Source organism: Aquarana catesbeiana, linkage group LG07 (assembly GCF_042186555.1).
Source record: "Aquarana catesbeiana isolate 2022-GZ linkage group LG07, ASM4218655v1, whole genome shotgun sequence".
NCBI classification, from domain to species: domain Eukaryota; kingdom Metazoa; phylum Chordata; class Amphibia; order Anura; family Ranidae; genus Aquarana; species Aquarana catesbeiana.
In genome coordinates this window covers 200,622,438-200,637,746 of record NC_133330.1, presented here as the reverse complement: position 1 = coordinate 200,637,746, position 15,309 = coordinate 200,622,438, and the positions used below count along the sequence as shown (strand labels likewise).

General features: G+C 41.4%; 1 protein-coding gene across 5 annotated transcripts in view; it reads left to right on the top strand.

Moving 5' to 3' along the window:
* EEIG2 (EEIG family member 2) overlaps positions 1-15,309 on the top strand; it is a 68,288-nt gene that overhangs the window by 31,828 nt on the left and 21,151 nt on the right. For all 5 annotated transcript variants that reach the window (XM_073592984.1, XM_073592983.1, XM_073592982.1 and 2 more), the window contains 2 exons: positions 729-832; positions 1,003-1,098. In XM_073592984.1, coding sequence (XP_073449085.1) covers positions 729-832; positions 1,003-1,098 — 200 coding nt within the window. The remainder of the gene's footprint in view (positions 1-728; positions 833-1,002; positions 1,099-15,309) is intronic.

The window sequence follows — 15,309 nt, the reverse complement described above, 5'->3', positions numbered from 1 at the left end:
CCATCTGAGCCTGTGCAGCCTGACTCCATAGACTCTGTTATCAGGAAATTATCAGGGGACAGTGGAAGGAGAGGAGAGGATCAGAGAAGACAGGATCAAACAGCCTTTTTACACAATGCAGAGGATTAACCCTTTAGGTTCCACAGTGAGTATAACAAGTATGCTTTACTGCATATACAGACTGAACTTACTGTTGTGGGTTTAGTAACTGTTCAATTGTCTTATCCAGGGAAAATAAGCTTAGTGTGTGTAGCCTTTCCTCAAAACTAAGATCCTCCAGCCCCTTAAATTATGCAGATGGGTTTAGTACCACTTTAAAAAGGAAAAGTTGACATTTTCATATAATTCCAGGTGCATGTGTCTGGATCTGCTGATCATTTGGGTATGTGGCTTTTTTTTTAAATCAGTTTTTATTGAAAAAGAAGAAAACATTTTTCAACATACAAAACGCAATTATAAGAAGACACAATCTTATCCATTTATGTAGCCATCCAGCCTTATAGTAATTACATTATCTCTGTATATAGGAAAATAACCCATGTGCAATAAAGAAACATATTATAAAACTATACCTTTTTGTCTATTTTTTTTTTGTGTTGCAACGTAGGTTGTGTGTCCTCTGCATATCTTTTCCCCAACCCCCGCTCCCCTAACCCATATAAGTCCAAAGAGCAGGGCAAGGAAACCACTCATTTATTTATTTTTTGTTTTATTTTGTTTTTCTTCAGGCCACCTTCCACTGCCACTTCAATTGTGGTTTCTGGAGATTCAGACTCTCTGCAGGAAGACCGGAAAGGGAGAGAGACCGTGAAACTGCATCTTGGAGTTGCTGGTAAGAAATCCAAAATTGATTTTTTATTTTTTTTCATTAATACAGAGTGGACATCTTCATTAACCATATAGCATAGTACATTTCAGTGCAGATTGTATGATATAACTTTTTATAGTAAATTTCATATATCAATCTAGAAATGTACATACATACATTTATTTCATTCTCAGACCTTTCATCAAAGAGTGCTTCTGTCCCTGATGAACTGGGAGCATGTGGACATTCCAGGACCTCAAGTTATGCCAGTCAGCAGTCCAAGGCATCAGGTACAAATGATATATAGTTTTCAACACTAAGGGAACAGTCATTTTCTGTTTGACGTGTACCATTTTAGAAAAGTCTTACAGATAAATAAGAAATGCTGATAAAAACGAGTTGTAGGACAGAATCAACTCTACGGTGCAATAAAAAAAAAAAAAAAATTATATATATATATATATATATATATATATATATATATATATATATATAATATATATTCAGTGTGGTGCAGCTTGCCCACAGCCAAACAGCCTTTTGTTCTTTCCGGGCCCTGGTACCTCTGCATAAGTGCAATAGAGAACAATTAATTGCCCGTTATCCTGAACAGAAAGTCTATTCATCTTGATAACCAGTTTATGTGCATGTTCATTTATACTGTTCTCTATGAACATTAAAAGTACTGAGAGGCACCAACTCATAGAAATATCAGAATGCTGCCTGGCAATTAAAACAGCAGTAGATATCCAAGAAAGTCCGTATCTGAAAACTTACTTTTCTCTCATCTTTGTGTTCCCAATGTGAAATCACCCTTCAAGGACAAGCTACGCAGGTATACAAATGTACTTGTCAAATACTACAAAAACGTTTTATGAGACACTACATTCTACAAGCAATACCCCATAATGACAACGTGAAAGAAGTTTCTTGAAATCTTTGCAAATTTGTTTACAACTTATGCTCAATACTTTGTAGAAGCACCTTTGGCACCAATTACAGCCTCAAGTCTTTTTGAGTATGATGCTACAAGCTTGGCACACCTATTTTTGGGCAGTTAATTCCATTCTTCTTTGCAGGACCTCTCAAGCTCCATCAAGTTGGATGGGAAGCGTTGGTGCACAGCCATTTTCAGATCTCTCCAGAGATGTTCAATCAGGATCAAGTCTGGGCTCTGGCTGGGCCACTCAAGGACATTCACAGAGTTGTCCCGTAGCCACTCCTTTGTTATCTTGACTGTGTACTTACGATCGTTGTTTTGTTGGAAGATGGACCTTTGCCCCAGTCTGAGGTCCAGAGCGCTCTGGAGCAGGTTTTCATCAAGGATGTCTCTGTACATTGCTGCTATCATCTTTTCCTTAATCCTGACTAGTCTCACAGTTCCTACCACTGAAAAATATCTTCACAGCATGATGCTGCCACCACCATGCTTCACTGTAAGGATGGTATTGGCCAGGTGATGAGCGGTGCCTGGTTTCCTCCAAACGTGGCGCTTGCCATTTAGGACAAGTAGTTCAATCTTTGTTTCATCAGATCAGAGAATTTTGATTCTCTTGGCATGAGATTCCTTCATGTGCCTTTTGGCAAAATCCAGGCGTGCTGTCATGTGCCTTTTACTGAGGAGTGGCTTCCCTCTGGCCACTCTACCATACATGCCTGATTGGTGGAGTGCTGCAGAGATGGTTGTTCTTCTGGAACAACGCTCTAGGAAGAGTCCTGGTGGTTCCAAACTTCCTCGATTTATGGAAGATGGAGGCCACTGTGCTCATTGGGACCTTCAATGCTGCAGAAATGTGTTTTTTCCCCTTCCCCAGATCTGTGCCTCGATACAATGCTGTCTCAGAGGTTTACAGACAATATCCTGGATTTCATGGCTTGGTTTGTGCTCTGACATGCACTGTTAAGACCCCTTTCACACCGAGTTCATTTTGCAGGTGCTATAGCGTTAAAAATAGCGCCTGCAATCCGCCCTCAAACAGCTGCTCCATTGTCTCCGGTGTGAAAGCTCGAGGGCTTTCACACTGGAGCGGTGCGCTGGCAGGACGTCTGGAAAAGTCCGGCCAGCAGCTTCTTTGGAGCGGTGAAGGAGCGGTGTGTTTGCCGCTCCTCTACCGCCGCAAAATGCGGTATTTGTGGGCAGATTTAACCCCTTTTCGGCCGCAAGCGGGGTGTTACACCCGCCCCGCTAGTGGCCGAATAGCGCCACTAAAACGACAGTAAGCGGCGCTAAAAATAGCACCGCTCTACCGCCAACCGCAGTAAATCATAAAGCAGAACTAAACCCATCGATTCAACAGTTTCAAAAAACAGTTACATTCCTGGAATGCCAGTATTGCTAACTGTCACATTTGCTTTTGTCCTCAACCAAACTGTGACACCATCAAATGGCTGGTGTCATAACTGATCACATGTGCAGAACCATGGCAGTTCAAACAGAAGCAGCTTCCTTGGTTGTAAAAGAAAGGAGGGTTTAATTTTGCTTGAAGGTTGTCAGCAGATCGGCATATACAAACTCGGCAGTGTCTAAAAATAACTAAAAATGGAGAGCAACTGAGCATGTGCAGAGCAGGGTGAGACAGTCTATTACTAGATTTTAACCACTTGCCACCCGCCATATAGCAGAATGACGGCGGCAAAGTGGTTTTAATATCCTGACCGGACGTCAGATGACGTGATCAGAAAAATAAGCCGCTGCGTGCCCCCAGGGGCGCGCATCGCGGCGATCGTTGTTGCGGTGTGTCAGTCTGACACACCGCAACTCGGATCTAGGTAAAGAGTCTCTGACGGAGACTCTTTACCACGTGATCAGCCGTGTCCAATCACGGCTGATCACGATGTAAATATGAAGAGACGGTGATCGGCTTTTCCTCACTCGCGTCTGACAGACGCGAGTAGAGGAGAGCTGATCGGCTGCTCTCCTCACAGGGGGGGCAGCCCCCCCTCGGATCCCAGCCCACCATCATGCTGTGGATGGCCATCCACACTAGACCACCAGGTATGCCCCCCCTAGACCCCCAGGAAAATACTAATTTGTGCCCAGGCAGCTGCCAATCAGTGCCCACTCACAATGCCTACCACTGCCAGTGCCACCAGGGATGCCCAGCAGTGCTGCGTATCAGTGCCACGTATCAATGCCCATCAGTGCCGCCTATCAGTGCCACCTATAAGAACCCATCTTTGCAGCCTTTCAGTGCCCATCAGTGTCGCATATCAGTGCCCACCAGTGCCACCCATGAGTGCCCATCAGTGCTGCATATCAGTGCCGCCTACCAGTGCCCATCAGTGCCGCATATCAGCGCCCGTCAGTGCCCGCTCATTGGTGCCACCTCATCGGTGGCACTCCCCTTATCAGTGCCCATCAGTGAAAGAGAAAACTTACTTATTTACAAAATTTTATAACAGGAACAAAAGCAAAACTTTTATTTTTTTCAAAATTTTCGGTCTTCTTTTATTTGTTTAGCAAACTGCGACAGCACTGAAAGCTGAAAATTGGTCTGGGCAGGAAGGTGTGTAAGTGCCCTGTATTGAAGTGGTTAAACCGCATGGGCTCTTATTTTTAACCACTTAAGGACCGGGAGATTTGCCCCCTTAATGACCATGCCATTTTTTGCGATACGGCACTGCGTCTCTTTAATATTTGCGAGGTCGTGCAACGCTGTACCCAAACAAAATTGATGCCCCTTTTTTTTCCCATAAATAGAGCTTTCTTTTGCTGGTATTTGATCACCTCTGCCATTTTTATTTTTGCGCTATAAACAAAAAAAACGACAATTTTAAAAAATATATATTTTTTTTTACTTTTTGCTATAATAAATATCCCCCAAAAGTAAAAAAAACAAAAAGATTAGGCCAATATGTATTCTTCTACATGTTTTATGGTAAAAAAAAAATCGCAGTAAGCGTATATTGATACTGATTGATTACTGTATAAATGTCACTGACAGGGAAGGGGTTAACACTAGGGGGCAATCAAGGGGTTAAATGTGTTCCCTGGGAGGTGTTTCTAACGGTGGGGGGAGGGGACTGAATGGGGGTACAGCAAGATCGCTGTTCCTAATCACTAGGAACAGATGATTACTCTGAACTCCCCTGTCAGAACGAGGATCTATTTGTTTACATGGACAGATCCCCGTTCTGGCTCTCTGTGGAGCGATCGCGGGTGGCCGGCGGACATTGCAGCTGCCGGCCACACGCATCGGTTCCCCCGCGCTCCCACTGTAGCTGTTAAAGGGACCGCCGCACAGCTACGGGCGTTCGCGGGAACGAGCTGACCTGCCGTCGTATAATGACGGCGGCTGGTCGGCAAGTCGTTATTGTTATACATAGCAATACCTACAAAAGGGACCAGCCTGAAGTGATATAGCAGGACTTAATTTTTGGACTAATGTTCCACTTTAAGTACTGCTAGATCATTCAGGATGGCACCTTTTGCAGGTATAGCGATGTAAAACATTAAGTGCCTGGAAGTTGGTATGGGTAAAGTTATGCTTTAAGCAGTGTCTGGGTAATATTGCCTGGCAATATTACCCACAAAGGAACAGATACCAGTCCTGCTGGCAACTGCCTGTCTCCTTTGAATCTCCTCCATTCTCTTGAGACTGTGCTAGGAGACACGACAAACCCTCTGGCAATGGCACGTATTGATGTGCCATCCTGGAGGAGTTGGACTGCCTGTCCAACCTCTAGGATCCAGGTATTGCCCCATGTTACCAGTAATGACACTGACTCTAGCCAAATACAAAACTAGTGAAAAACAGTCAGAAAAGATGAGTAGGGAAACAATTTCAGTGGTCTCCATCTGTAAAACCATTCCAATTTTGGAGGTCTTCTCATCATTGGCCATCAAGTGCACCTGTTAATTTCATTAACACCAAAGCAGCTGAAACTGATTAACAACCCCCTCTGCTACTTAACTGACCAGATCAATATCCCAGGAGTTTAATTGACTTTCTATACTCTGATTAAAAAGTGTTCCTTTATTTTTTTGAGCAATGTATAATGTTAAAAGGCTGATATGGATACTTTTTATATTTTAATGTATATGGAGTCTTGAAGGACAAAAGCTTGGGGTCGGGCACTGAAATGCAGCATATGATCATAGTTTTTTTTTTTTTTTTTTTTTTAATGCAATCTGCAGTTATCTAACTTGCTGCAATAGTGAGTTGCTTAGCATTAACGTGTTTGTAAACCCATTCATATATGCCTGAAGATCGCGCTAAACAGGCATTTACAAGCCTCGTTTTTATAAAAAGAATAATACAGTGTGCTAAACCAGGTTATTATAGAGGGGCTGGCAGTGAGCATTGTAACTCACAATTGTAACAAAGACACAACTCACAAGCAGGGAGGAGGGGGAGAGATGAGAGCTGGGCTGTGGATGACGGAGGGAAGTACTCTAATCATGGTGGTCAGGGCTCAGCAGCCCTGATTATTGTGGTCAGAGCAGAGAGGGGATACAGGAAGTGGCAGGTTCAGGGAGGTTTTTTTTTTTTTTTACAGTTTAGAGGGGGGCCGATTACATAGCACAAGCACTGTGCTGTTTATTCTGCTTTAAGGAACCAGAATCTGTATTTTTTTTGGGGGGGGGGGGTGGGTTAACAAACACTTTATATGCAATGGAATGTGAAGAATGACCATTCTGAGAGTGGGTGTCAGAGAATTTCAAGAATCCACTTCTGGTTGCACAACAGTTTTTAAGGACGTTTTTGCTTTACTTGAAAAGCAAGCCATTACCTGGTACTTGTTTATAGGAAGAATCTGATATTTGGTGCTTCATAAGCACTTGCATTCATTTCTTTGTAGATATTGTTGGCAACAGGGCCAGAGTTAGATTAAATAGTAGCCCATGCTTAAGTTAGTACAGTACCCCTCCCTTGTACTGGGATTCACCCCTAAATTAGAAGTAGCACGGTGCTTGCTTTCTAAATGAATGTACAACCATATTGCAGGGCCATGAACAGTGGTAGGATTATCAGTTATACTGTGCTAACAGAATGGTGTGCTATTCTGAAGGTTATGCCATGCAGCTCCAGTGGTGCAATGCTACCAGTGTCACTTGTAGTATACAGTATTGCCAGAGGTTATGGTGCCATTTCTCAAAATCATGTCTCACAGACAGAGGAATTGAGGCCCCAATTGTGGGTCGCCCCACCTTATTTGATTTATGATGCAGGAGGGATAGTACTTAAATACCAGAAAGTGTTATAACCTGTGCAATACAATAGGATCTTTTATCTCGGATACCTCCCCTTGTACAGTCATGTTTGTCAAGGCTTTCAATCAGGATAAACTTGTCTTGCTTTTTCTGCATTCGAAGTAACACCCTAGTTTACATACTACTGCTTTGAATAATATGCTGACTGCAGATCTGTAAAATAAACATTCTTAGACCTGTCTCCATTTAGGAGTCACAAGTTATCTGCATCTCTTTTACAAGACTGTAGTTGCACTTATCTCTAGTGCACTATTACCCCTTAACATTATCTGATTCATTGTTAGAACTCCATACTATAGGGTCTATTTGCAAAAAATATTTGCATAGCTATTTGTCAAGGTAAACTACCTATGCATTTGCTCTGTGCACATCAATCAGCATTCACTCATTAGATTTAGGGACTTTTCACACAATGTATCATGTAATGTATGTGGCTGTTGTGCAAACGGGGTAAAATTACATTTTGTTAAAGTATTTTCTATTCTAGTTGAATTTTTTTATGCCGGTCATAGACAGATAAAAATTCAACTGGTTCAGCGGGAATCAGGCAAATTTCGAACCATCTGTGGGCAGGCTGTTTGTGTTGACGTTGATCTATCGAATGACTTCAGTACAACCAGCCTGTTGGGTTCTTTCATATGGTTACTGCCGGAAGTTATATTCGGCACTACTAATCATTGTATTCTGACGGCATGGAAACTTTCTGCTGTCAGAACACATTAGCGCAGCGGGAGGAATTCCCTTTTCCACACAATGTGTGAATGGGGGGAATAGAGCGTTTTTTTTTCCTTCAACCTGTGGCTGAAGAAAAGAAAATTGCTTAATACATGGCCAGCCTTAAGCTAGCCATACATGGATCGACTGGTTCAGCAGGGACCGGCTGAGATTCAATCCATGTATGGGCAGGCTGGTTGTATTGAAGTCAATCTATTGATCCATTTCAGTACAACCAGTCTCTCAGATTTCTGGAATGTGATTACTGTCTGCGGCTGTAGCAGCTAGTATTATTCATTGTGTCCTCCCAGCTGGGAAGGCTCCCTGCACAACAACCCCCCTCCACATGGCAGTAGAATACAATAGCGCTGTGGGAGGCATTCCAGTGTTTTTTGTTTTGTTTTGTTTTTTTTGTTGCAGGAAAGAAAGAAAAATCATCTATGGCTCACCTTGGGCTATTTCTCTTCTATTCAGTGTTTTGGGGCTCTTGTTTTAGTCTATTTTCTCTTCTGGTCAAATGTTCTTAGGTTATTTTCTCTTTGGACTGAATGTGTTTTTCATGCATGTTAAAAAAACCTTTGCAAGGGTATTATTGTCAGCTTTTGCACAGCATTTTTTAAATTGTAGGAGAGTTTATGTACAATTTTAGAAGAGACGGTACAGAAAATAGGAGTTTGGCAATACATTGTATACATGCTCATTGAGGAAGGACCATGTAGTTAACCTGAGTATGAGTAAATAGGAATAAGTATTCTGATATCTTGTGACTTAAGAGAATGGATTCTGTAGCAATCCAGTTAGAAAGAGAATTAGGAGTAATATTAATAAAAGTGGGAAGATAGGACAATGGAAGGAGGGAGAATGTGTTGGGTAGGAACTGAGAGGGTCGAAGTCTACAGCTGGTTACACACTACAGTTTTTCACAAAAAAAAAACTGTCAGCTCCAGTCAGAGCCAATGTATTAACCATGCGAGGTTAGTCCAGCAATCTACCCCGCTGAGCTGTTGTGCTCTGACAGGGGGACAACAACTCCACCAGAACACTCCGATCAATTGGCTGAGAGCGCTGATCGGTAGTCAGCCGGCTTCTGGTTTTCCAGCATGCACGTCCGACAGAAGCCGATTTTTTTGACGGGCAGAATGTGGGCTGGGTTTTTTTTTTTTTTTTTTTTGGAACTGGCAAATGTCTCTCGACATTTAAAGAGGAGTTCCCATTTAAAAAAAAAATTTAAAAGTCAGCAGCTATTAATACTGCAGCTGCTGACTTTTAATTGGACACTTACCTGTCCCAGGGTCCAGCGATACGGGGGATCGAAGCCCCGCTCGTCTCCCACTCCGTTCGGCGACGCCGGCATTGCAACTGTGGGCGCCGGGCTGTGGCTTCACAGCCGGGCACCCACTGCACATGCGCGAGCGGCGCCGCACGCTGTGATTGGCCGCTCAGTCATCTGGGACCTGTAATGGGTCCCAGATGATTGACAAGAGGGAGGGAGCAGAGCTGAGCCCTTCCTGTGCCGAGGGGAAGTGATGTCACCAGCCCAGGCACTAAAAGAGGCAGACCACGAGGGATCCCCTAACAGGCATTTAGAGGTGAGTAAAAAAAAAAAAAAATTTCCAATTTTTTTTTTTTTGTTTTTTGTTTTTTTTTAGACACATTCATGTATTTTTTTTTTTTTTTTGGGTGGAACACCACTTTAAGTTTTTTTTATTCTATGAGTTAGTAGTCTGCGGTGTTACAATTGGCTTCTGAAGCAGTCAGTGCAATGTAGAGAAATTCAAATGCAAGGTGGATACAGATTGGTCAAATTAATCATGGTGTCAGGCTGTCAGTACCTCCATGTGTTACAAGTAAATTCAGTAACCCATTCCTTGATAATAATAAGAGGGCTGTTAGTTCTCCGGTGTCTGGGTATTGCTGTTCTAGCTTTTATAACCACTTGCTGACCCGGCCTTTTCTGGTTCTTTTGTTTACAAGTTTTAGATCAGTATTTTTTGCTAGAAAATGTGTCTGTGTGTGTGTATGTATATATATATATATATATATGTGTGTGTGTTTATTAATAATGTATATTAATAATGTTAGCAGAGACCCTAGAATAAAATGTTGATCGTTCTATATTTTTTGTCACCCGGTATTTGCACAGCAGTTTTTTGGAAAAAATACACATTTTAATGCAAAAAAACACAAACACTCTACCTTTTTTTTTAACTTTATTTTTTTTATCGTTTTTATTCCTATTACAAGGAATGTAAACATCCCTTGTAATAGATGTAAGGGATGACAGGTCCTCTTTATGGAGAGATCTGTGGTCAATAAGATCCCAAATCTCTCCTCCTACCTTTAAAAGCAAAAGATCAAAAAAAGTGATCTTTTGCTTAAAAAAAAAATAAAAAAATTTACTTCCGCCCTAGACCAGAATTGACGTTTCTCCGGTCCACCAGGACCATAGAGATGATCTGGTCTCCTCTATGGCCAGCCACACCAGTTGTTGGATCATTTCTCGGGCACGCCGGTAAAAATGGTAAGCCCGAGAAACAACGGTGGGAGACCTCTTCCGCTGATTCTGAAAGTGAGTGGAGAAAAAAAATATTGGGGTTATGGATGATAGCTTCAGCTATAACCCCTGTAAACCACTTGCAAAGCACAACGTATATTAAATGTATTGCAGTTGGCAAGTGGGTAAGTGAAAAACAAAGGAGACCTTTCTTGGCATTTGATATTGATACTGGGAGCAGGGGGAGGAGCATAGCAAAACTTTTATAAATGGACCGCTATGTATATAGTGTTAGTCCTAATAATGTAAAAAAAAAAGAATATGTGCATGACATTTTTCTGTTTTCGCTACAACCCTTTCTTTCTGTTGGATCATGGTATGTACAGTATGTCACAAAAGTGAGTACACATCTCACATTTTTGTAAATATTTTATTATATCTTTTCATGTGACAACACTGAAGAAATGACACTTTGCTACAATGTAAAGTAGTGAGTGTACAGCTTGTATAACTGTAAATTTGCTGTCCCCTCAAAATAACTGAACACACAGCCATTAATGTCTAAACCGCTGGCAACAAAAGTGAGTACACCCCTAAGTGAAAATGTCCAAATTAGGCCCAAAGTGTCAATATTTTGTGTGGCCACCATTATTTTCCAGCACTACCTTAACCCTCCTGGGCATGGAGTTTACCAGAGTTTCACAGGTTGCCACTGGAGTCCTCTTCCACTCCTCCATGACGACATCAAAGAGCTGGTGGATGTTACTGACCTTGCGCTCCTCCACCTTCCGTTTGAGGATGCCCCACAGATGCTCAATAAGGTTTAGGTCTGGAGATATGCTTGGCCAGTCCATCACCTTTACCCACAGCTTCTTTAGCAAGGCAGTGGTCATTTTGGAGGTGTGTTTGGGGTCGTTATCATGTTGTAATACTGCTCCGCGGCCCAGTCTCCCAAGGGAGGGGATCATGCTCTGCTTCAGTATGTCACAGTACATGTTGGCATTCATGGTTCCCTCAATAAACGCTAGCACTCATGAAGTCCCAGACCATGACACTGCCACCACCTTGCTTGACTGTAGGCAAGACAAACTTGTCTTTGTACTCTTTACCTGGTTGCCGCCACACACGCTTGACACCATCTGAACCAAATAAGTTTATCTTAGTCTCATCAGACCACAGGACAAGGCTCCAGTAATCCATGTCCTTAGTCTGCTTGTCTTCAGCAAACTGTTTGCGGGCGTTCTTGTGCATCATCTTTAGAAGAGGTTTCCTTCTGGGACGACAGCCATGCAAGTCAATTTGATGCGGCATATGGTCTGAGCACTGATAGGCTGACCCCCCACCCCTTCAACTTCTGCAGCAATGCTGGCAGCACTCATACGTCTATATCCCAAAGACAACCTCTGGATATGACGCTGAGCATGTGCACTCAACTTCTTTTGTCGACCATGGTGAGGCCTGTTCTGAGTGGAACCTGTCCTGTTAAACCGCTGTATGGTCTTGGCCACCGTGCTGCAGCTCATTTTCAGGGTCTTGGTAATCTTCTAATAGCCTAGTCCATCTTTATGTAGAGCAACAATTCTTTTTTTCAGATCCTCAGAGAGTTCTTTGCCATGAGGTGCTATGTTGAACTTCCAGTGACCAGTAAGAGAGTGAGAGCCATAACACCAAATTGAACACACTTGCTCCCCATTAACACACTGAGACATTGTAACACTAACGAGTCACATGACACCGGGGAGGGAAAATGGCTAATTGGGCCCAAGTTGGATATTTTCACTTAGGGGTGTACTCACTTTTTTGTTGCCAGCGGTTTAGACATTAATGGCTGTGTGTTGAGTTATTTTGAGGGGACAGCAAATTTACACTGTTATACAAGCTGTACACTTACTACTTTACATTGTAGCAAAGTGTCATTTCTTCAGTGTTGTCACATGAAAAGATATAATAAAATATTTACAAAAACATGAGGGGTGTACTCACTTTTGTGAGATACTATAAATCAGGGGTTTACACTGCCCATAAACAACCAGTTTGGGAAAGTAACACTTCAACTTCTCAGTTGTTGCCTGCACAGTGTAAATTTGAATTGGGCACCAACAGTGATGACCAAGTCCCACAGATATTAGATGTGACTTGACTGCCAAATGCCCATATTGTGTGGAGGGCAGTAAAAGCTGTTGTACAAGGGCTGTACAGTTTCAACTAGCTGTTTAATATTCATGCAGATATTTGTTGAAAAGTTGATGCCAATCCACAAATGGGTCAGTTAGCAGTAGAAGAGGTCAGCCTTTCTCAAATGGTAAATCAAATGTGCATGAATGCCATTTGGAAAGGAGGGTGTCTGGACGAATTGGATTTGTGTGAGAGTCGGTGTGTTTGTAGTGTGGTAGGCTGTCATTTACATTTAGGAATCGGATTTTCAAAGATTAAGCAAATTCCAAACGGAAAAACGAATTGCCTTGCTTGAAAAGCTCTTCTGTATTTGTAAGCAAATAGCTGTAAGGCATTCTAGACCTGTTTTCAGATCTGTGAACCTGTTAGGCCTCTTTCACACGGGCGGCTGTTCTACCGCTGTTAAAAGCATGTTTTGTTATTTTGAAATTCCAAGACTGCAGGCACAGCGATCACTTGCAGTTGTACATTGCGATTAGCTGCATTTACTTGTGTTTACATGCAGCTGTGTTTAACTGCATTGAAACATTCTTGCCATTTCTGATGTGCTTCCTGTTGTTTTCTTTCCTTGTTGCCGCTGCTATCCACAGGAGAAATAGTACACTGCGATTACCTGCAGTTATGTGCAGATAGCTGCAATAAATCGGTCCTGGACGCAGTCAATTCTATTTTTTCTAATCGCACAAAACCCCATGTAACGAAACCATTGCTAAATGCAGTGTGTGAATGGGGTCATAGGAAAGCATTGTCTGCGGTTATCTGCGGTAGATAACTTGATCTATCCGCAGCTAAAAGCTGAATTCTATCCACCCGTGTGAAAGGGGCCTTGAAATTCTTAAATATTATTTATAGGAAATGCAATTTGAACTTTAAAAAATCAAGTGGCTTTTGGTTTAAAATGAAATAGCCCCACCCAAAACATAAAAAAAAAAAAAAGTAAGTAAGTAAGAATAAGAATGGTAATGTAGAAAAAGTTTACTCTTCAGCTGTTAAACATATTACAATTGAAGAATAGGATGAAATCAGCAGCAAAATTTTCAATCAGTGTGTCGGTCATCACAACCAGCTATAAACGACCTTGTTCCTGCGTCTATTTCAGCTTGTATGCTGAGATATTCCCTTATTGCTTGAGAGGTTATGACACTATCAGTACTTTCAAACACTTGGTGGGTGTGTTCAGAAGTGTAATTGGTTATTAACCTACTAAAAAAAAAAACTATCAGAAGAAGCAGGGCTTAACAAAAATCTAATAGACTGCACAAAAAAATACAGTTTCCTACCCATCATGTTTTGAGAGTAACCAAAACAAGCTTGGAAAAACTAGAAATTCCATTTGTTGAATTCTAGTCTTAATAAACCATCATATATACTACATGAAGTTATCAATTGCCAAAATGTCACAGTATTTGGGACCCCTGGATTAACCACTCTAATTTTATCATTATGATGATTTGTAGCCACATCAAATTTGACTACAAAAATAAAAGGGTCGCTGGTTCGAATCCCGACCTTGACACTACCTATCTGGAGTTTGCATGATTTGCCTGTGCCTGGGATTCCTCCGGGTACTCAGGTTTCCTCCCACACTCTAAAGTCATGCTGGTAGGTTAATGAATGTGAGTTGGTGACCTTAGATTGTAAGCTCGTTGAGGGTAGGGACTGATGTGAATGTAAAAATGTATATGTAAAGCACTGCGTACATTGACAGCACTATATAAGTACCTGAAATAAATGCAATTTAAAAAAATAAAAATAAAATGAGAATGCAGGGCCACTCCCATTGTCCTCCCTCCCCCCAGGGTTCTGCATTCCTTCAGCTGCCTTCTTTCTCTCTTTTTTTTTTTTTGTTTTTCCCTTTCTCTTGCTTGCTTTTCTAGTTCTACTACTCTGTCTTCTAAACTGAACTGATTTCCCACCATCTTTGCTTTTCCCTAGAAAAACATCTATCTCATCTCAGCCATTACAGATCTTTAATTATTCTCAGATATGGCCTTACTTCCATCTACCCTATTATATGCTCATACAGTGGCCATCAGTCTTTACTTTGGAGGATCTTGTCTGTAGGACAGATATTTATTAACATTTCTGCTTTGCAAAAATGAATTCTGTTGTTGTTCTAACAATGTTTTGTAATTGTGTAAAGCTGGCCATACATTATACAATTTCCTTATTCAATTTCCTTTAGATTTACCTTCAACTATGTAGTGCAAGGGCCCGCTTGTTTGAATGCAAATAGAAAGTGTTTAGGTTTGATCTCATATTATATGGTTTTGGTAAATCTAAAGAAAATTGTTCAAGGAAATTGTATAATGTATGGTCAGCCTAACACATGCACAACAACACAAGTCAAAAGCTCAATCAAAATTTACTGAAAAAGAAAATATATTCTTAATATGGGAAAATCAAACTTCTTTGTTGTAGATAGATTTATGAACGGATTGGATGTCTACCTAACATTTCTTTAGCTTTTGCTTAATTCATTGTAGTGGTTCAAAGAAGATGAACTCCTAGCATGCATGTCAGACTGAAGATGGTCCTTTTCAGCATTTCCATGCATTTTTTTGTAAGACTAACCATAGCACTAATAACACTATTGATGTATAAAACTAACACATGTACACCTACTGACACGTTACTAGCTTAGATTAGACTATTTATAGCTGTATATGTTTACATCCTTGAAAATGCACACTGTAAAGAAAAATTTAAAACACTTGTTTGTGCGCACAGTTTATGCAGCGCTTTACAACATGAGGGCAGACAGTACAATTACAATACAATTCAATACAGGAGGAATCAGAGGGCCCTGCTAGTTAAAGTTTACAATCTAGGAGGGTTATTATGGGTTTATGAGATTTGCAAACCATTGCATTCTGCTTTTGTTGTTGTAGATTTTACACGCCA